This window comes from Bos indicus x Bos taurus, chromosome 14 (genome assembly GCF_003369695.1).
Source record: "Bos indicus x Bos taurus breed Angus x Brahman F1 hybrid chromosome 14, Bos_hybrid_MaternalHap_v2.0, whole genome shotgun sequence".
NCBI classification, from domain to species: Eukaryota; Metazoa; Chordata; class Mammalia; order Artiodactyla; family Bovidae; genus Bos; species Bos indicus x Bos taurus.
Genome location: NC_040089.1, coordinates 16,779,647 through 16,804,933, shown reverse-complemented (window position 1 = coordinate 16,804,933; position 25,287 = coordinate 16,779,647). Strand labels below are relative to the sequence as shown.

Here is a 25,287-nt window from a genome sequence, read left to right as displayed (position 1 = left end):
GCTACATTCAAAACATCTGGTAAAGGTGTAGAGAAACTGAAACTCTAGTACACTGTGGGAATGTAAAGTGGAGCAACCATTTTGGAAAAATGATCTGGCAATTCTCAAAACATTAAATATAGTTAGTATCTGATCCAGCAATTTCACTTCCAGGTATATATCCAGGAGAAACCAAAACATGTCCACACAACAAGTTACACATGAATGTTCCTAACAGAATTACTCATAATAGCCAAAAAAGTAGAAGCAACCCAAATCTACATCAACTAATAAAGGGATAAACAAAATATGGTACATTCATACAAAGGAATCTTATTTGCCAATAAAAAGGGATAAAGTGGGACTTCCCTGGTAGTCCAGTAGTTAAGAATTTGCCGGCCATTCTTGTTTCTCTTAAAAATGAATTCTGCCTTTGACCAAAGATTTACCTAGGTAGGGATAAGCATAAGTGTTGCTTCAATTTTCTGAGGTCTTACAAGATCAATTAAAAAAAAAAAATTCTCCTGCCAATTTAGGGGACATGGGTTTGATCCCTGGTCTGGGAAGATTCCACATGCTGCAGAGCAACAAAGCCCATGTTCCACAGCTACTGAGCCCTCGTGCTGCAACTACTGAAGCCCGTGAGCCTAGAGCCTGTGCTCCACAAGAGAGGCCACCACAATGAGAAGCCCGTGACCACAACTAGAGAGAGCCCGTGGGCAGTAACGAAGACTCAGCATAGCCAAAACCTGAAGAAAAAGATTATTAAAAAAAGAAAGAATGAAGTACTGATATATGCTACAATGTAGATGAACCTTTAAACTGTTTTAATAAGCAAAAAAAGCCAGTCACAAAAAAATTCCACTTATATGAAATACCCAGAATCTATAGAGACAGACAGTAGACTAGTGGTAGCTTAGAGCTTGAGGGATTGGAGTGATAACTGAAGAGTACAGGGTTATTTTTTAAGGCAAGAATTGTACACTTTAAATGGGTAGGCTATATGGTATGTGAATTATATCACAATAAAGTTGTTATCAAAATGAAGAAGTTTAAAGGGAGTTATCAAAACCAATACAAAGGTCACTAATGTAAGTCATGGAACAGCTAAATCTCTTGCTTCATACTTCAAATGTGTTAGAATCCACCACTAGTCTGAGATCCAAGGGCAGGAATTCTGGCTGAGCCATTTTTATATCCATAGTATGTGGCACATAGTAGTATTCCAATATTTGTTAAATAATAGGAGGGGGGAAAATCCTGTACCCGAGGAATTATACAGTAACATAAGATACTCTCCATAGAGAAAGAGTATTCCCTGTGAACCAAATAAGGGAACTCCAGCACCAAAGTGGCAAAAAGAAAAGAAAAACCCACCTGCTACCCACCACAAGCTGGTGACTACAGAGGTCGTCAGTCAACAATCATGTTATTCCCAGATATATAAACCCATTAAATATGGGAGAAGAAATCAAATTTCAAAGTAACCGCCAGCCTCTCACTTCTGTTGGCTCAAACAGAAGCCTGTCCTATGAGTCAGGCAGCCACCCTGGGTACTATGCTAATGAGGACTCCAGTGCATACTACACTTTACTTTCCTTTTCTGAGGATCATTAAATTTCACTATCAAAATACTGGTCTTTAACAATATCCTACAGGGCCTATGAAAAGTACCGACAGTATGGGCACCTTTCAGTGCAATTTATCTCTAGCAGCCCCAACAGGTTGTCTTTCTCATCCTCTATCCTTCTGGGCTGTGGTTGTATGAAAAGGGATGAAGAAACAAGAAATCCAGAATGTACACTTATGATTTTGAAACTCTAAAAATTAAATTATGAAAAATATGAACTTTTACTTGTGTCCTGCCTTTTTAGGCTTCCCTTACAAGCTTCCTCATTCATGAACTACTATAATGCTACTGTTACCCAGAAAATTCTATTGCATTAGAAAATCTTCTATTACTCGGGAGAATGAAGAATTAATAAGAATTACCTCCTCAGACTTAAATATGACAGACAGACAAGTGTTAGGATGCAGAAGGAAAAGAAACCCACAAATAATCTTAATAGTCAAAGAAAATTAATGTTTCCTACTATGTAAGAAAAACAAATTTGCCAAAAAAAAAAAAAAGACGGGCAGAGTCCTAAGAAGTCTAAAAGCATGTAACTTAGAATTTGTCATGGTTAAGAAAATATGTCTGGGATAGTATGTGAAGACTATCACAAGACTAAACCTATACTCTCACTTAACGTGAAAATTAAATGACACAGTCTATGTAAAATTCTTACACCAAGCCAGGAATACAGTAAACACCGAAGCGAAAGTAGCTCTCTATTACTACTGTGGAACAGGTGAATAAACTACCTTACCAAGGCAGTTATTAATAATTCCTATCAGTGAAGGCAAACTGAAAACTAGTCAGTAGTTGTGGAGCCTGAAGTAGTAAAGCCCTGAAGACACAGGGCTAACTCTCCAAAACACACAATTCTAGAATTCCATCCTGATACACCCAATCTTAAGGCTCTAGATTTCTACTCTAATACAGCCACAATCATGTCATAAATCAATCACTATTTCAGAACCAAACCTGTTCATTCGTTTACAATAAGGACTTCTTGGTCCCGCAGAAGACAATCGATATCTTGGTCTCGCAGGAGAAGCTGGGCCAGTATAAAATATTTTGGGCTTTCTCTGATGACGAGGTTCTAAGAAAAAAATTATATGTACATGACATAAATATGTATAAACACAATTTTTCTCTTCATCTAAATACCTACAAAGGTGCTGTGCATGTGCACGTGCTAAGTGGCTTTAGTCGTGTCTGACTCTTTGCAACCCTACGGACTGTAACCCACCAGGCTCCTCTGTCCATGGGATTCTCCAGGCGAGAATACTGGAGTAGGTTGCCATGCCCTTCCTTCCATGAAAATACTATTAATAGCATGTATCTACTAGAGTAAATTTTACTGTTCGTGGTTTAAATCATTTATGCCTGCAAGGCTGCTACTGAATATATGTGTGCAAGACAGACAACAACCAACAAAAACACACACTGACCACAAACAACCATTATGATTATACTGATGCATAATGGCTGATTATCGTCCTATATATATATACACACACACACATATAGACATATATATATATACTTTTAAGTGTTGAGGTACAACTTTCACATAAATCAAAAGTGGTCCTATTTATACAAACTTGTAAATTAAGTACAAAACTGTGAAAGCTAAAATAACTAAAGACAGACATGAAATTTCAAAGTCACCCAATTATTTGCTTTGGTCAAGGCTAACATTTAATTTTTAGAAGATGTAACATCTTAAGTCGGAAAGAAAAAGAAATACCGTGTAAAATTGCTTATTGCTTATCAAGAAAAATGGTACAGATGAACTTATTTGCAAAGCAGAAACAGAGATACAGATGTAGAGAGTGGACTCATGGATACCAAGGGAGTAAGCAGGTGATGGTGGGAAGAACTGGGAGACTGGGACTGACATAGATACACTACTACGCATAAAATAGATGACCAATAAGAAATTACGCATAGCACAGGGAACCCTAAACCCAATGCTCTGTGGTGACCTAAATGGGAAGGAGATCTAAAAAAGAAGGGATGTATGTATAACTGATTCACTCTGCTATACAGAAGATACATAACATTGTAAAGCAACTATACTCCAATAAAATTTAAAAATATATATATATACACACACACACACCAAGGAGGAAAAGAAAAAGAAATAACTTCCTGCACATTTTCGGTAAGTTATGAAAGACAACAGCCATGAGTATTCTGTAAAATGGTAACCTGAAAAATAAGAATGACAATGGAAAGGCAGTAAAGATAAAGGTAACATAATTATATCTTCTCCTGGAAAAAAACATTAATAGATATGTCTTACTTTCCAATGGAGCCTGATAGTAAACAGTAGCCTTTCTTTGTCTAAGATAGTATCGCTTCTGATTATCTTCCTCAACGTCCTCTTCATCTTCATCATCATCATCATCTTCCTCTTCTTCATCATCTTCATCTTCATCTTCTTGGTCTTCACCCTCTTCAGATGACTCTACAAATTAAGAAACATTTACTTTTAGGCTTCTAAAGACCCTCCTTTTAAAACTCATTTACTTCTAGATTGTCCAAAGAATCTTTAATTCTGCAACATTAAAGACTGAAGATTTTGAAAAATGAAGTAAAAAACTATAGAATTAAAAATAACTAGAGGAAGGAAAAAAGTAGTTTAAAGGCCACTGTCACTAAGTACCAAACTAAAGTTTCAAGTATTACTGCTAATTCATTAATATAGTGCACTTCTGTCCCTGAGTTACATGACATGTAATCTGCTTAAAGATAATGTAAAATACCCTCAGCAAACATTTAAAACACATTTCAGAAAACAAATTTTCATTCAAGAAAATTTCTAAGAAATTGCAGCAATAAGTTCTAAAGAGAATAGTAAAACCTGGCATGAGGGTATAGATCAGTGATAGAGCATTTAATGGCAGAATAGTAAAACGTAACTTTATTTATTTATTTTTTTTTAAATTTTATTTTATTTTTAAACTTTACATAATTGTATTAGTTTTGCCAAATATCAAAATGAATCCATCACAGGTATACATGTGCTCCCCATCCTGAACCCTCCTCCCTCCTCCCTCCCCACACCATCCCTCTGGGTCGTCCCAGTGCACTAGCCCCAAGCATCCAGTATCGTGCATTGAACCTGGACTGGCATCTCATTTCATACATGATATTTTACATGTTTCAATGCCATTCTCCCAAATCTTCCCACCCTCTCCCTCTCCCACAGAGTCCATAAGACTGTTCCATACATAAAACAGGTAGACATATGTTATCTGTAGATGTATTATACAAGCAAACCAGTTTCATCTGTTTTAGAGTTGTTTATTTCAAATACATTCCCAGCAAAACACATTATCCTTTTATCTCCCTTACTTTCACTTTTTTCTGACACTATGACCAACTCCCTAATTTATCACAAATTACCATACATGTTATAGCTTCTGAATAAAAAGACTATATCCTACTAAATAAAAAGCATTGAAATTCAAACCCAGAAGACAGAACAAGAGAAAAGACTAACCCACACTGCCTTCTTGATTGTCAGTTGTTTCTTCATCAGTTCTTTGAATATCTTTTTGTTTCCCTCTTGTGTACATGTTAAGATTCCCCTAAAAATGTTTAAATAAAATCCATTATTGTTTAGTATGTTTATTTAAAATAAATCCAGTAGGACCTTCCAACCTTACTTAAATAATGAAGGTATTTCCAGTTATAAACTCTTACAACTCTAGTAATAACTCTAGTGACTGATAAAATAATTGCTGAATAAAATGAATAATTTAACCAAAAGAAAGGACAGGGACTACAGAAAAAAGGTTAAACTGGAGATTATGAAATCATCCCCTTAATGGAAGAATATATTTACTTCTTCTGTTTCATTAAATACTTCCAAGTCTTCAAGTTTTCTCATTCGCCGTCTACGCTGCTTCTCCATATCATCCATTTTTTGAAGCACAGCTTCAGCAGTGCTTAAAAAAAATGATATAAACATAAGCTAAAATTGTGAAAGAGTAGTATATATATATTTTAAAGAGTAGTATATTTTTAAAAACTTAATTTTTCTTCCATTATATTCTTCAACTGCTGGAATTTTAAATATCTTTATAAGAAGCACTGATTTACTACTATAAAAATTTTAGCTATTCTTTATAAGAATTTAAATACAAATATAGTTAAATGCACATACAGAATTATTACAAAGTCCTCTAATAATCACTTTATACTTTACATAAATGGAATGCATTTAACATTCATGCTAGTCAAAATTTAGTCCCCAACGAAAAGTTTTTGTCAGCTAAATCATCTTCATCTAAATGAGTTTTACTTACTTTGTTATAAGTTTGTCAAACAGTACAGACTGGTTCACACTACCATAGCGGCTTCTGATTCTACAGCTCCGGCGAACTTCAACATCACCGCTCTCTTCATGCAAGTGTTCTGTTTTTTGAACTATGCTTCTAGTCCTCAATGACCGAGTAACTGCAATTGCTTTGTCTTCAGAGATGTGTACATAAAAGTAAACAGAAAGATTTGAAATAACAGCATTTATAAAACAATTCTAAAGTGAACAACTGAAGAGCCACACTTTCATGTAACAAAGTTTTAGTTTCTTGAACTTACCCTTATCTTATGTAAAAATAAACAACACACACCTACTATAAGTCCGATCATACCACTCTCAAGGGAAAACACACATATATAAATAATACAAAGACTTGTATACAGTGTTCGAAGCAGTTTTGTGACAGCCCCCAAATGGAAACAACCCAAAACAAATGTCCATCAAAAGACAGACAGACCAACTGTGAGAAACAACCTGTATCCATCAAGAGGTGAATGGATAAAGAGTATGTGGGACTGGGAACTTCCTGGTGGTCCACACTTCTACTATGAGGGTCTGGGTTTAATCCCCGGGCCCTGGTTGGGGAGCTAAGATTTCACAAGCTGTGTGGCATGCCACTACCCCAAAAACAAACCTAAAAAACAAACAAAAATCCCCCACAGAATATGTGGAATACACATACAACAGAACAGTGTCCAGTCATAAGAAACAGGACATCCCGCCAGTGGCAGTAACACAGATGGACCTTGAAGGCGTTATGCTAAATGAAGCAAGTCAGAGAAAGACAAATACTAAATGACATCACTTTTATGTATGATCCAGGAACAGAGACTAGAATAATGATTACAAAGGACTGGGTGGGGAGTAAGAGAAAGGAGAAGATTGTTGGTCAAAGAATACAAATTTTCAGCCATAAAATGAGTAAGTTCTGGAGCTCTAACATACAGCAGACTGATTATAGTTAATAATACTGTACTGGATATTTAATGTTGCTAAGAGACTGCAGCTTGAATGTTCTCAGCAATAAGAGAAATGGCAATTACGTGACATGATGCAGGTGTTAGCTAAAACCATGATAATAATCATTTTGTAATATATAAGGATCGAATCAACATTCCTTGTACTCCTTAAATTAACACAGTTATATATCAATTATATTAAAAGAAAGCTAAGGAAAAAAACTGTGGTATATCCATATAATGGAATACCACTATTCAGCAACAGAAAGCAACTCTATGGATGATTCTCAAAGAAATTATGCTGAGTAAAAGAAGCCAGACAAAAAGAACACATACTGTATAATTCCATTGATATAAAGCTGTAGAAAATACAAACTACTCTACAGTGGCAGAAAGCAGATTGGCGGCCACTTAGGAACCTTGGGGCATGGAGGGCATGGAGAGGAGCTGGGGAAGCCAGCAGTGATTATAAAGGGGCCTGAGGAAATTCTGGGAGGTGGTTATCTTTACTACCTTCTCATGGTCATGGTTTGACAGCACACACTTGCATCAAAACCAAAAAAATTGTATACTTTAAATATGGACAGTTTATTGTATGTACCTCAGTATGCCTGTAAACAAAAACTGAATATTTAAGAAACTTTAAATGCCTTTAACATTACTTACCTTCTTTGCACTCTTCTTTTTTTTTATCAGCTTGCTGTCTGGCCAACTGCCTATATTAAAAAATATATTAAATAACTCAAGATAATTGACATAATTTTAAATCCTGTATTTCATAATATAATGAACTAGGACAATGGAAAAATATGTTTATATAAGTTATAGCTAAATAAAGGCTAAGAACCCTGTTGTGAAATTCAGTGATATACAGTTGTCCCTCAGTGTGAGGAAGGGATTGGTTCTAGGGTCCCCCGTGGATACCAAAATCCAAGGATGCGTAAGTCTCTTAGAATTTGCATATAACCCATGTCCATCCTCTTTATCATCTCCAAATCACTTGTAATATCTAATACAATGTAAATGCTACATAAACAGTTGTTCAGTTCAGTTCAGTTGCTCAGTCGTGTCCAACTCTTTGCGACCCCATGGACTGCAGCATGCCAGGCTTCCCTGTCCATCACCAACTCCTAGAGCCTGCTCAAACTCATGTCCATTGAGTCGGTGATGCCATCCAACCATCTCATCCTGTCATCCCCTTCTCCTCCCGCCTTCAATCTTTCCCAGCATCAGGTCTTTTCCAAGGAATCAGTTCTTCCCATCAAGTGGCCAAAGTACTGGAGCTTCAGCATCAGCCCTTCCAATGAATATTTAGGACTGATTTCCTTTAGGATTGACTGGTTTGATCTCCTTGCAGTCCAAGGGACTGGAGATATCAAGGGAACATTTCACGCAAAGATGGGCACAATAAAGGACAGAAATGGTATGGACCTAACAGAAGCAGAAGATACTAAGAAGAGGCGGCAAGAAAACAGAGGAACTATACAAAAAAGATCACAATGACCCAGATAACCATGATAGTGTGATCACTCACCTAGAGCCAGACATCCTAGAATGCAAAGTCAAGTGGGCCTTAGGAAGTATCACTACGAACAAAGCTAGTGGAGTGATGGAATTCCAGTTGAGCTATTTCAAATCCTGAACAATGATGCTGTGAAAGTGCTGCACTCAATATGCCAGCAAATTTGGAAAACTCAGCAGTGGCCACAGGACTGGAAAAGGTCAGTTTTCATTCAAATCCCAAAGAAAGCCAGTGCCAAAGAATGTTCAAACTACCACACAACTGCAGTCATCTCACACGCCAGTGAAGTAATGCTCAAAATTCTCCAAGCAAGGCTTCAACAGTTTGTGAACCGAGAACGTCCAGATGTTCAAGCCGGATTTAGAAACGGCAGAGGAACCAGCGATCAAATTGCCAACATCCATTGGCTCATAGAAAAAACAAGAGAGTTCCAGAAAAACATCTACTTCTGCTTTACTGACCACACCAAAGCCTTTGACTGTGTGGATCACAACAAACTGTTGTTAGTGAGTGGTAAATTCAAGTTTTGCTTTTTGGAACTTTCTGGAATTTTTGGTTGGAAAATATTTTTGATCCACAGTTGATTGAAACTGCACATGCAGAATCAATGGCTACAGAGGGTCAACTGTATGCATTAAGTCTTAGCTAAGCAGAATTAATCAAACCATAGTATCTTACTTAAAACATGAAGTGAAATCCTTATCCTAAGTATTTAGGTATAACTGAACTGAGTAGTGGGCAAAGAGAAGACAAGGTGTTTTATACAACAAGAATATAGTGGTCCCACATCCTTGAGGACCTAAGAACACATCATAGAAATTAGTGACATGTTAATTTTCCTCTAAGAACATGTGCTGGCTACAATCTTCACACAACATGCATTATGATTCACAGGTAGAAACGGTCACATTTGTCAATCAGATATCCCATCTACAAACTGACATACAGGGTCTGCTGCATTGGAAAGAACACCTTCCAAAGGATTTAAAAAAAAGTATCTTCCTCTATTTTTCCCCAAACCCACTGAAGCAAACAAAGCAGTATGTCTCATTCACTCATTATTTTTAGGGATTCAATTTTCCATACCTGGATAGGCTATGTATTCCCTGATAGCTCAGTTGGTAAAGAATCCACCTGTAATGCAGGAGACCCCGGTTCATTTCCTGGGTCAGGAAGAACCCCTGGAGAAGGGAAAGGCTACCCATTCCAGTATTCTTGGGCTTCCCTTGTGGCTCAGTTGATAAAGAATCTGCCTGCAATGCGGGAGACCTGGGTTTGATCACTGGGTTGGGAAGATCCCCTGGAGAAGGGAAAGGCTTCCCACTCTAGTGTTCTGGCCTGGAGAATTCTATGGACTGTATAGTCAGTCCATGGGGTCTCAAAGAGTCGGTCAGGACCGGACAGTGCGACTTTCACTTTCATTAATCAACCTATAAATCAAGCTCTTTGCAAGTGGGCTGGTTATACCCGTGGAATTTCAAATGCAACACTTTAAAATGAAACTATCTTATTCTAAACCATCTATATCTTCGTAACAATGTAAGTCATCATTAGACTTCCTTAACTCTTTTGGAACAGGCTTTAAGAATGAAGAACAAAAAGAAACACTTTTCTGCAATCCATCTACAGATCAAGGGCTAGTTTGTTTACAGGTTCATAGAGTTTCCTCATGGAAGAGCCCCTCTCTCCATACCATGTAGGTCTACACTTCTACAAACAAGGCCCCCCTAATAGATGCTAGGGATACAAAGACTAAAGCAGTGTCTTTTTCTTTTTTTTGTCTGTAGGGGAAGGGAAGCAATTTCCTACTTGCAAGGGTTGCTATACCTTTTCTTAAACAGCTAGATAATAAATATTTTGGCTTGTCAGCTGTACAGTTTCTGTCATAACTACTCATACAACTCTAACACTGAAGTAGGAATGCAGCCCTAGACAGAATGAATGGGCATGGCTGTGTTCCAGTGAAATTATTTACAAAAACAGGTGTCTGGACTTTTGTCAACTCCTGAGAATATGATGAAAGCTATGGGTCTTTTCTCCCTGCTGCTGCTGCTGCTGAGTCGCATCAGTCGTATCCGACTCTGTGCGACCCCATAGACAGTAGCCCTCCAGGCTCCCCCGTCCCTGGGATTCTCCAGGCAAGAACACTGGAGTGGGTTGCCATTTCCTTCTCCAATGCATGAAAGTGAGAAGTGAGTGTGAAGTCGCTCAGTCGTGTCCGACTCTTAGCGACCCCATGGACTGCAGCCTACCAGGCTCCACTGTCCATGGGATTTTCCAGGCAAGAGTACTGGAGTGGGTTGCCATTTCCTTCTCCACTTTTCTCCCTAGAAAACTGCATATACACATGTAAGTTTAAAACATTGTTTCAGAGTTTTCATATGCTGCCTGAAAAAACACTATTAGTAGACCCTAGTTAAGAACTTTAGGACTAAACAAATATATAGTCTTCCCTCAAGCCATAGTTACTCAAATCTTTCTGTATTATTCTATCAACCTTGGTTCCCTGGTCTTTGAGTCCCAAATAGACTGAAAACAAAGGGTTGGTGGGTAAAACCACACAGAAAGAAGTAAAAAAATTATTATAATCAGGCAAACTGGCAATAGCGAACAGTCATCCTGGTAAGAAATAGGAAAACTAGATAAAGCAGAATTCAAAAATACTATAGGCCACATTATATAAGTCTTGTACAAACAGATCCTGATGTTATCTATATAAATTAGAGCCTTTGCAATAATGATCTGAATACAGGGAATTCTTTTAAAGATAGGAATTATTCTCTACAGGAAATATATAAAGAGCCAGCCAACAAGCACAAGAAAAATAATCCAACATTATTAACCATCTATGACAAGTGTTAGTGAGGATGTAGACAAAGTGGGACCCTCATACAGTGCTGGTGAGAATATAAAATGGCACAGCTGCTATGGACAACAGTTTGGCAGTTCAACATTAAAACAGGGTTACCATTCAACCCAATAATTCACTTCAAGGCATATACCCAAAAACCAAAACTCTATGTCCACACAAATATCTGTACACCAGTCTTCATATCATTCAAAATAATCCAAAAGGGTAAACAATTCAATGTTCATCAACTAATGAGTGGATAAACAAAACATTCATACAACGAAATCTTATTTGACAATAAAATGAAGTGCTGATAGACACTGCAATATAGATAAACCTTCAAAACATTGTATCAAGTAGAAGAAGCCAAACACAAAAGGCCAGAGTTTGATTCTGCTTGTATAAAATGTCCAGAATAGGCAAATAGATAGAAAATAGATTTAGAAATCTAAATAGAGATAGAAAGTAGATTTTCAGTTCCCAAGGGGCTGAGGATGGAGGGATAATGGGCATTGGGTTTCTTTTTAGGGTGAAGAAAATGTCTTGAAATTAGATAGCAGCAACACTTGAACAATACCACTAAATACTCTAAAACCAATGAATTACACTTAAAAATCATGAATTTTATGGTATGTAAATCATATTTCAATGGTTATTTTAAAATAATAAAAAGACAGGAATTCAATATATTTTAGGAAGATTCTAATTTAAAAACACCAAGTCATTCATCTTTAAATCAAGATTAAAACAGCATTTATTTTAATACATTCCTTTAACACCGAGCACAATGTTTCACAAACCTGAGTAACATACAGAGCCTTATAAAGATTTTGAGGATTTCCTATATTAATTTTTTTATGATTATGTACAAGCCAAACTAGATATAAATTCATTTAAGTTTTATACAAATAAAACTATAAAAACAACCATCAACAAAAATATTAACAGAATACACTGGAGGTTTCCTGACACAAATTCTATTTGCTGTGTGAATTTAATTCAGATTGCTATGGGTTTCTCTTGAGTTTAGCATACTACCTATCATGCTTGTTGTGCATCTGGATGACTCGACGCATCCACTCCTCTTATCTAAAGGGCTCTAAACCTTCATCTGAACGGCATGTATGACATCACATCTCACAGCTTTCTCTTGGAAGCAGAGGCATCGCTTATGTATCAAGGTCAGAATGGGTTCTCATCTCATGACCCTGAGATAACTAAAGCAGTACTACTTGGGGCCAACTGTAAACATAAATGCAGAGCCTGAACTTTTATGGCTGCTCTCTATAAGGCAGCAAGGTAGATGATTTCTTTTATGGCTGCTCTCTATAAGGCAGCAAGGTAGATGATTTCTTTTATGGCTGCTCTCTACAAGGCAGCAAGGTAGATGATTTAGAACAGTTATTTTTTTCTTCAGATCACGAAAGAAATCTTTAAATTCTCATTGAGAATTTATGGACCCTCTCCTCCCAACTCTACTCTAAGAAGACAAATTTTAGAAATAGTGGGGTAACTTAAATTGTGTTTCAATGATTCTAAAAATTGGGAGATTCTAAAATCTAAAATGATTCTAAAAATTCTAAAAATCCCCATTTTAACATGCCCAAAATTGGGATGTATATTATAACTGATGGTATGTCATAGTTTTAATTTTCAGTGTTTTTTCCTTTCTTACTGTCTCATAAAATAATGTTGCATGTTTCAACTGTTGCTACCTTGGATTCCATGAAATACAGTAGTAGGTATTCCATGAATGTACTCAGTCATGTCCAACTCTTTGTGACCCCATGGACTGTAGGCCACCAGGCGCTTCTGTCCATGGAATTTTCCAGGCAAGAATACTGGAGTGGGTTACCATTTCCTTCTTCAATTCCATGAACAGTAGATGAAATAAGATGCAGATTTAAATACATATAATAATAGACCAAGTAAATAATTGAAAAATAACAGTAACAAAGAAACAAACTTAAAATGGCACAACCTCACTTATCTGGAGAATCTGTTACACAATTTAAGAATAAAAAAATTCTACTTGAGAGCAAGTGGGCTTCCATTCTTTATGAGAAGAATTAATGTAAAAATAATTATTTCATCAAAACAAATTTTATTCTAATTGGCACCCCCACCATCTGTATTAAGCCCACCAAAATGGGGAGAAAAGTGAAAGTTCTGAGCTAATTAAAGTTAGATTTAAATTTTCCCTGGGCCAAGTAAACTTAAACTCCATGAAGTACATACTTCCTAATTCATTGAAACTAATTCCTTGAGTATTAACATGGGATTCATGCTATCTATCTCAGGGTTCTTGAGAAACGAAATTTAAATATGTATAAAGCCACCTAGTCCCACTGAACAAATCAAAAACCAAAAATAAAGGAAAAACATGTTCTGCCTCCTTTGTGAAAAGTTTTAGAAGCATATCAACAGAGATATTCATAAATGACTTTGAATTGATGAAAAACTTGATAGCAAGCAATCAGAAATACAAATAGTATCTTGAATAAAAGCTTTTTATACATGCTTCCCAGGTGGCACTAGCGGTAAAGAACCTGCCTGCCAATGCAGGAGTTGTAAGAGACCAGGTGTAACCCCTGGGTTGGGAAGATCCCTTGGAGGAGGGCATGGCAACCCACTCGAGTACTGTCTGGAGAATTTCATGGACAGAAGAGCCTGGTGGGCTCCAAAGGATCGTAAAGAGTCGGAGGTGACTGGAGCAACTTAGCATGCAAAGCATAGGCCCTGAATCAGAAGCATATATCATAAGCAAGTTACAGTCATAAAAGTCTCTTTAGATTACTCAAGTACCCAGAACTGATTCTGTGTCAACCAACCTTGTCAGCTGCACTCACACACATAACAGACACTGCTTTTGAATAAGAAAATAACAAACCTAGTCCATATTAAATTTTTAATTCAATAATATTCATTTAGCACAATTTCATTTCAAATAAATTTCATTTTATAACTTGAACTTTTGATCAGTTAAGAACACACTTAAAAATTAAATGCAAATCCTGAATTAATACTTTAAAACTATTTTGAATTAACATTCAAGCATCTGTATTACCTTGTAAAATGTCTGCCATTAGCATGTTTCTCCGTTATCACCGTATTCTTATCAAAACTAGAATCTGAAGAATTCTGTGCATTTTTTCTCAAGGACCTTAAAGTACGTGTCTGGTGGTAGGTTTCAACTTCCTTAACTGAAGACCCATCCTTCAAAAGAAAAATTTAAAAAGCCATTTAAGTTTTTTTCTTCAGTCAAATATCCCAGTTAAACTCCTAAGACTTCTCTCTGATTAAAAAGTTTGTAACAACTGCTTTTGGAACAGTATTATTTTTGCATCTCCACAAGAAACTAAAATAGTTAATATCTAGGATAATCATTTTATGATAAACAAGTATGAATAATGTCTATAAGGTGGCTAATTTAAGATTTATTAATGGTTTATAGTTCTATTTCATAACAAGTAGTCTAGAGTGAAATTTTCTGCCACTGATAAAAAGTTGTACTAGTTCATAACAGTAAGTGCTCCTCTTTTTTAAGGCTACAGAAATTAGAAAGATACACACACAAACTTGGAACCACTGGCGGCAACTTTAAAATAACTAGACAATCAGAACTTTTGGCTTCAGAAGCAATTTTGGCTTCAATGACAAAAAGGAGTCATTACTATCTCACACAGTTTCAGTCAGATAATGTAAAAATGAATTTAAAGACTGTTTAAATATGTTAATTAAGTTATTAAGTCATGTCCGACTCTTTATGACCCAATGGACCCTCCAGGCTCCTCTGTCCATGAGGTTCTCCAGGCAAGAATACTGGGGTGGGCTGCCATTTCCTTCTCCATTAAATATGTTAATTTCTTGTAAAAACCACAGAGTGCCATGTAACTTTGTTTTTGCTCAACAGAGACTCTCTAAGTTAGTGGGTTGGCTTTATAAGCTACAGAGGTTCTATCATAAACTGTTCAAGATTTCATACATGCCTCTTAGAAACCACATAAAGGATATTTTTACATTAGAAGAGAAGCAAATGTACCTAACAACACTATAACCCTAAATTTTACTACTCTAAAAATTTATAATTTTAGAAAAACAGGCATTTATTTTTTTTAATGAAACGTCGTTCCCCCCACGCTTCTTTTTTTTTTTTTTTTTGGTTTTAAAATCTAACATTTTATTTGTTTTCTAGTTGTCCCATTTCTTCTCTCATCCTTTCATTTCCCTCTCTTGCCTCTTTTTGGAATAATCAAGAATTTCTGTTATTCCATTCCCCCTCCCCACGCTTCTTAGGCTGGCTTTACCTGGTCATTTCATTATGTTTTATTAGGATATTTTGTCATTTAATTTTGTTTCAGGAAGAATATTTGATGGGCTCACAAGTAAGAATATTTATATCATAAGGACCTGTGTAAGAAACTGACATGCTCTTAAAGGCATGAGAGGACAAGTTAAAAAAAATTAGGTTCTTCATAAGATATTAAGTGATATGTCTGAGCTACACACTTTCATCAATGTGCCCGTATTTCAAGATGTCTGAAAAAAGAACACCTATGCATTTAGATAAGTGCATTATTTTTAAAATGAATACCTACATCTTATATGCATGTGGTGTAATATAAGACTCCAAAAAAAATTTGTTTAAGGGTATTTATTTTTAGTTTCTCAAATTCCATATGTACTTTTTCTTAAAATGGATCTAAGAAGACATCCTAACACAAGGCATCCTCTTAAATTTACCTTTCTCCCATTTTACAAAAGAAAGTCATATCTCTCACTCATTCTGAATCTTACTATTATAGGCTGCTTCAAGGCATTAAAAATCTTCGAAGAGCCAAACATAGAAAAACACTAATGTAGGTGTTAAGAAAATGAATGACTATGCTAGGCAACAAATCCTTTCCTTTGTTAGATGTTCCCAATTCTTCGCTTTTAACAAAATTGAAAGGAGACCTAATCAAGCTAAGAGACCATTAAAAATGTTTGGCAAGTGATTTTCTGCACATAAGCCAGAAAAACTGAGTGGCACTGCAAACAAAACTCCTTTCATTACTATCTATTTATTTATATGAACAATGTTTCTCAGCACTTACCTTTACAAAAACAATGAAGCAAGATGCCAAAACACTGTCCTCAACAATAAATAAGATCTGCCCACAGATACATAAGCTAACTGGGTGGGTAGGGAGACTTCAACCACATGAAATCCTAACAAAATATTACTTCCTATGTTTAATCATTTTAATAAAAATATTTTTTGTTGTTTTCATCAGTTGAATATTAATAATTACAATAATTTAATGCACAAAAATTTTATTTCTTAGAGCTCTGTCATGGAAAAGTGGAAAAATACAAATTTTGTTTTACAAGTATGAAAGGATAATTAACTAATGACTTTCAAGCATGAAAATATATCAAGATAAAATGCTGTTAGTTAAGTGGATGGGAAATAAAAATTAAAAGAGAAAAGAATCAAGGTAAAATTTCTGGCTGCTAAAAGAGCTTGTTCATGCGTTAACTTTTAATGCTTCAAGACAGGTATCAAATAACTACGATTTTTAGATTCCAGGGGTTACTTATAAAAGTGTGATGCAATAGTTTTATTTTTTAATGTCAACTTTAAAAAAATGACAGAAATTATCTCCTTTGTAACTATTTAAACTGATGTGGGGGATGGGGAGGACCTTAGATGGCAGCTTAAAAATGTAAGAGATTATAAAGCTAAAAAAATTTTAAAACTCAGAAGAAAACATAGGGAAAACTTTCATGATATTGGATTTGGCAATGATTTCTTAGGACACCAAAAGCACAGACAACAAAATAAAAAGATTAAGTTGGACTTCATCAAAATTAAAAAAACTTTTGTACAAAGGACATTATCAATTAAGTAAAGTGGAAACTCCTGGAACTGGAGAACGTATCTGCAAATCATGTATTTGACAATGACAAAGGACTGATACCCACAATATATAAATTCTATACTGCCACAACAATAAAAAGTTAAAAACAGGCAAAGGACTTGAATGGACATTTCTTCAAAGAATATACACAAATAGCCCATATACACATGAAAAGATGCTCAACATAACTAGTCATAAGGAAACAGAAATCAAACCCAACAGGGGATCACACCAATTAGGAAGGCTATTACCAGGAAAAAAAAAGAGAGAGAGAAAGTAAGTGTTGGCAAGAAAGTGAAGAAACTGGAACCCCTGTGTATACTGTGGAAATGAATATGGCAATTCTTCAAAAACAATTAAACACAGAATTACCACATCATCCAGCAATGCTACTTTTGGGCACAATACTCAAAAAAAAGTGAAAACAGGGGCCTGAAGAGATACCTGAACACTCCTGTCCACAGCAGCATATTCACAATAGCCCAAAGGTGAAAGCAGACTTCATCAACAAATGAATGGATTAAAACAATAATATAGTACACACAATGAAATATTATTGTCAAAAATAAAGGAAATTTTAACACACTGAAATAACATGAATGAATATACTATGCTAAGTGAAATAAGTCAGTCACAAAAGAACAAATATTGTAGGTTTCCTCTTATGAGACTCCTTGCCAGGGGCTCAGAAGAGGGAAAATGGAGACTTAGTGTGTGTGTGTGTGATTTTCTGGCCACTTGGGCGGGATCTCAGTTCTCAGACCAGGAATTCAACCTGGGCCACTGCAGTGAAAGTGCTGAGTTCAAACCACTGGACCACCTGGGAATTCCAGAGAATTCCCTTATTCTTAAAAATACCAGGGAATATTTAATAAGTACAGAGTTTGTTTGGAAGATGAAAAATTCTGGAGATTGAGAGTGGTAATGGGTTATTGAATAATGTTAATATACTTAATGTTACAAAACTCTATATTTAAAATGGCTAAAATGATAAATTTTGTTATTTATATTACAATAAAAAAATAAATGTCACCATATTCCTGGGAATTAAAAAAAAAAAAAAGGTTTCTACAGAAAAAAAGGAGGGGAGTGCTAAATACTGGGAAAAAAGATTCCCTGAGAAACTCAGAAGACTTAACCTTTAAGCAGTCTAAGTGAATCTGTGATTTGCAGAGATTGGCTTAGTTCATTATCCCTAAGTAAGTACTAAGCATCAAGAAAGGCTCTCCTTAACAGCATGGAGAAAAAAACAAAACAAGTGTTTTGAGAATCACCTGTACCCGGGCATACACTGAGGAATTTAAAAATATAACTTTCAAAAATGTTCTTTATAAAAGCAATACAAAAATAAAAGCAATATGTGCCCATTACAAATGGAAAAATTAAGAAATGTACAACAATAAAACTATCACCCTCAATTTCAGTTATCCACAGATAGAAATGGGTTAAACCTTTGGATACACAAACCATTCTTTTCCTATGCATACATATTCACACAATTTTTAAATTGAGCTAATATTATTTATGCTTTGTAACTTTTTTCTAGTGATACGATCATTTCCCCAAGTCATGAAGTATTATTCTAAAAATCTTTTTGAATGAATAGTAATCCAGCCATTACGTGAATCTATTTAACAAACTGCTTAATAGTTACTTTACAGGGGAAACCTGGCACACAGCAAGTGCTATATGCCTGGCAGCTACCAGCATTATAATCTTTTAACTGGTCTTCGAAACTCTCGGATTTGTTGTCTATAATCCATCTTAAACACTATCTTATCAGATTCCTGATCTAAAAGTTGCAACTTCTAAGCCTAAAATCAAGAGCCAGCCCAAAACAAACATAAAAATGGACTATTATTGTCACAAAACAAGTATACTCCCTCAAATCCAGAGTGGCCAACTCCAGGGAGTAATATTCACCACCACATGTCAAAATCTATCCATGCTTCGAGATACTTCACTGAGCTGTGCATTTTTCATTATGTTGTGATATGTTTCAAGTTTTAAAAAATCTCCCAAAGGTTGTATATATCAGTGTCAAGTTTGGATTATCTTTCCAGACCTCTAAATAAACGTACAATGAAAAAAGAAAAGAACCCAATACCTTCTACATACTACAGTGTGTTTATTTTACCTAATAACATACAGAATAAACTGTACACAAACACAACCGAACCCCACTACCCATCCTTAAATGTCTCTTCAGCATGAAAAACAACCCTAACTTTAATGAATTGAAGAGACTCAGCTCTGTGAAAGCCCAGAAGGACAATGGCTAGCCTGACTCCAAAAGAAAGGGGCATCCAAACTTATAAAGTTTAAGAAAATAAAATCAAAGAAACAGATTTAAAACAACAACAAAATATTTTCCGGGAACCCATATAGGTCAGGGGGAAAAAATCCTTAAGCCCAGTTAAGTGAGATCATATTCAAAACGTAAAAGCAAAATGTGGTTAACAGGTAACTTTATCTTTAGAACCTGGAGGTCAACCTCCAAGATCAGATGAAGAAAAGTACAAGTTAACGAATATGAATAAATCCAACCATCTTCAAAAAGAAATCTACTCCAAGAAATGCTCTGTCAATAAAAGCATGAATGAGACTAAGAAATACTCAAGTACAATGAGAGTGGATCAAGGAAGTTTCTGAAATGCGTAACTGATGTAAAAAGCAAGCTATAATCAAATCAAATCCACTGAATGTAAAGTCCTGTAATTAGAAAATATTCCAATCACAACGGTATGTTTCATTTTTTTCTATTGGTAAACTTCCTCAGCATGAATATATTACCCCCTCAAGACCCAATCCTATGCTCACTAAATAACCCTCTGGTTACAATCTATCCCACGGAGGAATACTATGTCTCAAAAAGGTGTAATAATCCCTATTGGAAATCCTAGCTGGGAAAAAATATCTTTTCTACCCTCCCACAACCATCCAAGTGCTAGCTGCTCGACCACCACATACCACTGATTCAGCAAGACAATCAACCAAATATTTACCGTGCACCTAACATGCTCTAGGTGCTAGGAGCATACACTGCTGAACAAAAGTTCAAAATCCAAGTCCCTATGGAGTTCCATTCTGACTTGGGGAGAGAAGAATATTTTAAAAGTAGGAAATTATACAATATTTAGAAGGTGGTAAATGCTAGGGAACATAAAACAGAGCAGAGCATCCTGACAACGAGCAGTTTGCAATTTTCAGTAGGGTTGTTAGGACAAGGTAGTTAGCAAACACTTCAAACAGGCTACGTCATCCAGGTTCTCCTACGTCGGACTTGCAGCGCTACTTCTTCATATAAAGGTGAACTGAGCAAGTTATTTAAAGTCTGTCCTTATCTGTTAAACAAGGATGCCTATCTTACAAAGTTATGAGGAGTGAGTTAATATTTGTAAGATTCTTGGAACACATTAAGTACTATGAGTTCTGAGTTGTTGTTGTTGCTTTTAATTTTAAAAAAATGTAAAAGGTAAAGGAACATCTGATGCAGATATCCAGAGAAAGAATATTCCCAACCAAAGGTAGAACAAGTGCAAAGGCTCTGGGATTCAATGAGCAGCTAGGCCAAAGTGGCTGCAATAGACTGGGTTTTTCAAAAGGAAGAATAGAAGAGGATGTCATCATAAAGGGAAGGGGTAAGGATGCATAGGGCTGTTTCTCAACTTTTATTCTATTTAGATAGGGATTTTTGAGCAGAGTGATCAACTGTTACGACTTTTAAAAAGATCCCTCTGTAAGCTATACTGAGAACTCAGACTTTCAAGGGAGGAGGGTGTATATGTATATGTAAGGGTGGCAAATAGGGAGGCTGGTGACGAATCTACGTTAATAACCCGTGGGAATTCACTGGTGGTGCAGTGGTTAGGACTCCGTGCCAGGGCCTAGTTTCAATCCCTGGTTCTAAGATGCCACAAGCCACCCAATGTAACAAAAACAAAAACATCTATTTTAATAATCCAGGCAAGAGCTAACAGCTTGAATCAGCAAGGCAACACTGGAGCAGCTGAGTAGTGGTCAGATTCTGAATATATTCTGCAAGTGAAGCCAACAGAATTTGCTAATATGAACTAAGAGAAAAGGATGACTCTAAGGTTTTCAGCCTCAGAAACTTCAAAGAAAAAAAAAAAGTGCCCATTAAAGTTGACTGAGGTCTTAACAGCTGACAATAACTGTGTCCTATATGTCAGCCAAGTGTCCACGTAATTGCCTTACGTGCATGATCACATTTAATTCTCATTAGCCACGTGGTGGGTTTTACCCCCTTTCAAAAAGTACAGAAACCTGCTGATATTGGTAAGCTGATGTTCAGAATATTTTTTTAAATTTCTTAATTGCTGAAGTATAGTTGATTTACAGCACTGTATTAACTACTGCTGCACAGCAAAGTGACTCAGTTACACATAAACATACACATTCTTTTTTATATTCTTTTCCATTATGGTTTATCACAGGAAGAACTAACAGTTGTTTTAAGTGCCTATATTACTTAACCACTACTCAATACAGCATTACGGTCACAGGAACTGGCACTGTCCTGAAGATAATAAACACTCAATATTTACTGAAATTAATTAGTTCTTCTGAACAAAGGTTAATAAGTGACAGAGTTCATTGAAGAAGTGTCCAGCCTCCCTAGATCTCTAACAACTTCAGCCTGTGACTGGGAAACAGATCCTGAAAGTCAGGAAATTATTTGTTTTTTCAATTCAGAATCACAATGTCAGAGACTGAATGGGCTCTTTCATTCCCCTCGGTTAAGAAGTAATTCTGATGAGGCCTCTACAAGAGATTCTGACAATTTCATATCCCGATCTCTCCCTTACCTATGTTTTTCACTCTCTCCCACCATACACACCTCCCCTCAGCTTCAGTCTGACTTACCAGTTCTAACCCTATCTCCCGTCCTGTTTTTCCCACCCCCATGACTACCCTTCGCTTCAACAGAACTAGACTACTTTCTGCTGCCTTAACTTTGCTATGTACTGTTGCTTCCTCAATTACTGTAACATTTTGTGAACGCGGTCTCCTCCATCTGTGTCTCTTTCAGCAGCTGGGGGGTGGCGGAGGGAAGGTGGAGGGACTCTCTCCCTCGGACTTAATTCAATCTACCAATCAAACATCCCATCTGTACATCAGACCTAGGAGAAGAACTTCTTTCAAGAAGACTATACTGCTCCACCTCCATGGAAACCTACAGACCTTGTTTATAGCTGTTAACACGAAAATAAGGGAAAGGGAACGGGTTGTGGTAGCGGAAGATCCAAGTTCCAACTTCGATCTACCACTTCCCGAGTCCTTTTTTTCATCGGTAAGATACGTAATTATCCATTCTCATGGTGCTGTTACGAGGCTTAAGTAAAGAAGACGTAAATGAAACGTCGCTCTCCATCCCTCCACGTTATGCAACCTGGTGTTATTCAGGGCGTTCGGATTACCGAACTTCTCTGGATCGTAAACTCTAGGTCAGGGAACCTGAGTCACAATCTTTCTATCCACTTGCGGCTTCTAAGACACTCGTTATGCACACAAGTAAGCGCTCGGTAAACGCGCGTGGCTCGCGATCGCTGCGAACCTAGGGCGGCAGCCTGGGCCATCGGTCCCGGAGGTGTGCGAGGTGGGGGGCGGGGCAAGCCGCTAATCAAGGTGGGGCCCCGAACTGCACTTCGGCTGCGGAGACCTCCGGTTTCCTCTTGAGTGAAACCAGATTAACACACCCTCTCAACAGTCAGCTCTTCTCTCCACCAGACCCACACACCCCTTCGGGCTCCGATTCTGAGAAGCCTTCCATTTTACGCGTCCTCGACAAATACTTCTTCCAACCTACACCCCCTCTTCTCTGCCACACCCCCAGCCAACTGTCACTCCGATCCCACCGCCCACTCCCATCTCGCAAGGCCCTGCGGGGCAGTGGGCAGCGGGCAGTCCCCCAGGCCCGGCCCCAGGGGCCCGCCCCAGGCCGGTACTCACGCCCGCGGCGGCCGCGGTGACGGCGGACTGCTCAGCGGCGCCGGCCGAGCGGAGCCGCCTCCGGCCGATCTGCTCCAAACTGAGGAATTCGCTGGACAGGTCCAGAGAGTCCGTGGCCGAGGCGGCGGGGTGGCTCTGCAGCTCTAGGCTGCTGCGAAGGACCACCATCTTCTCTCCCTTCTTGCCCTGCCGTCCGCGGCAGGAGACGCACCAGAGTTCAGGCAACAGCCGCTCAGGCGCTTCCGCGCTCCGAATTCTGGCGCCACTTGCGCCGCGCCGCCGGCCGCAGCGCGCGCGCCCGGAATCCCTCCGCCGCCAGTCCCGCCCACGCCGCCACCCTACCACGGCGGGCTCGAAACTTTCCTCTCCGTAGCGCAGAGGGCTTTGGGCCGAATTTGAGCAGAACCCACACCGACGGTATCAGGGGCCGAGGCGACAGTGACAGGAGACTGCTTACTCCTTTTTCTTAGATAATTCCGGCTCGCTGAGCTCGGCGGAGGGACACTACGGATGGTTGCGCGACGTCCTGTTTGGAATTTTGGCGCGTGGACGCTGGCGGGGCGGGGGGGCGCGGGAAAGGAGGCTCCCGGCCTTTCTGATTGGCTGGCGGGGGCCTGGTGGCCCCGCCCCGCCACTTCCGACACCAGCCCTCCGCTTCCCGCCACGCGGGATTCAAATAGAAAATGCGGAGTCCTTGACTGGGGCGGGAGAATGTACTTGACTTGTGACAGGTTTTGACTTTGCTTCTTAAGGACTCTTACTGATAACCCAAACGAGTTTAAGAGACAGAGTTAGAAGCGAGCGGGTAGAGTATTATAGTTAAAAGCAGGTTCTGTAACCCAGCGCCACCCTTTCCCGCGATCTTGAGCAAAAGATTCTCCCCGCCTGCTCTTAGATCTCCTAATCTGTAAATTAACTCTGATTTTTAACACCTAAGGTTCTAAGATATTATTATGCCTTACATATAAATATTTACTACTATTCCAGAAGAAAATAATTTATCTGAAAATAAAGGAGTCACACAACTACTTTGATAATAGCAGCGTGCTTAATGATCAGAATGTGAGCGGAGCCCTAGCGAAACAGAAACAAAAGCTATTTATTGATTTGGATGTCTGCGTTTCCTTAACTCGACATGTATTATATATTTATTGAGCATCTATTACGTGCCAGGCAGTATTCTAAGCACTCGGAATGCAGCTGTGAACAAAAAGCAAAAATGCCCTCGTGGAACTTAAATTCTGGTGAAAGGAGGAAGACTGAATACATGATATGTTTGTTACAAGGTAGTAAGTGTTACAGAGAAATGTGGAATAGGGAAGGTGAAGGGAAGCGTGAGATTTTAAATAGCGATTAGAGAGAGCTTCATGAAGTTTAAGCAGAGATCTAAAGGAGGTTATGTATATCTGGGAGAAGAGAGATGCAAGAAGGGAGCGGGGAACAGCTGGCCAGTGAGATCAAAGAGGAAAATGCTGCTAGAAGCAGATCCTGCAAGGCCTCAAAGATTTTTTGCTTTTTATTATAAGTGAGATGAAAAGACATCACAGGGTTTGAACAAAGGAGTGACCTATTCGGACTTTTGGAAAGAATCCCTTTCTCTGCTGCCTTGAGAATACAATATTGGGGACAAACATGTTAAAAATAAATTGTTAATATGAAACTGAGTTTTAACTGGGTGTCCTGTATGTTTTTTGCTAAATCTGGCAGTTATAGGTAGGAGGGCACCAGGATTATCCAGGCAACAGATGAAGTGACACAGACCAGAATGAGAGCTGTGGAGGTAATGAGACATGGTCAAATACTAGGCATGTTTGGAAGAAAGAGCCAACTGAATTTGCTCATTAATTGGATTTAGGCATGAGGGAAAGAGAGGAGTAGAAGATTACCCCAGTATTTGGTTGCTTGTTTGCTTGAGCTAATGGCAAGATGAAGCTGTACTTAACTTAGAGAAAGCTATGGCTAAAGCAAGTTTGGAGGGATTATCTGAAATTTCTTTCCATTCACACCTAAGATACAGAAATTATTAAATATTCAGCACTTAAAATTTGACCTTTTAAGAGTTTATAGAAATGTATGCACCGTGATATATACCACAGCATTATTTATAATGTCAAAGAGCAGAGAACAACTTGAATGTCCCTCAGAGGATCCTTAAGAAGAC

General features: G+C 37.8%; 1 protein-coding gene across 1 annotated transcript in view; it reads right to left on the bottom strand.

Annotated features, from left to right (window-relative positions):
• Positions 1-23,413, bottom strand: part of ATAD2 (ATPase family, AAA domain containing 2) — a 63,368-nt gene extending 39,955 nt beyond the window's left edge. The window contains exons 1-8 of the mRNA XM_027560913.1: positions 23,127-23,413; positions 14,318-14,466; positions 7,544-7,593; positions 5,905-6,070; positions 5,442-5,544; positions 5,097-5,184; positions 3,894-4,058; positions 2,567-2,684 (exon numbers count right to left, since the gene is read on the bottom strand). Of these exons, the coding sequence (XP_027416714.1) occupies positions 2,567-2,684; positions 3,894-4,058; positions 5,097-5,184; positions 5,442-5,544; positions 5,905-6,070; positions 7,544-7,593; positions 14,318-14,466; positions 23,127-23,294 (1,007 nt within the window). The 5' untranslated portion in view covers positions 23,295-23,413. The remainder of the gene's footprint in view (positions 1-2,566; positions 2,685-3,893; positions 4,059-5,096; positions 5,185-5,441; positions 5,545-5,904; positions 6,071-7,543; positions 7,594-14,317; positions 14,467-23,126) is intronic.
• Between the last annotated feature and the right edge of the window lie 1,874 nt (positions 23,414-25,287).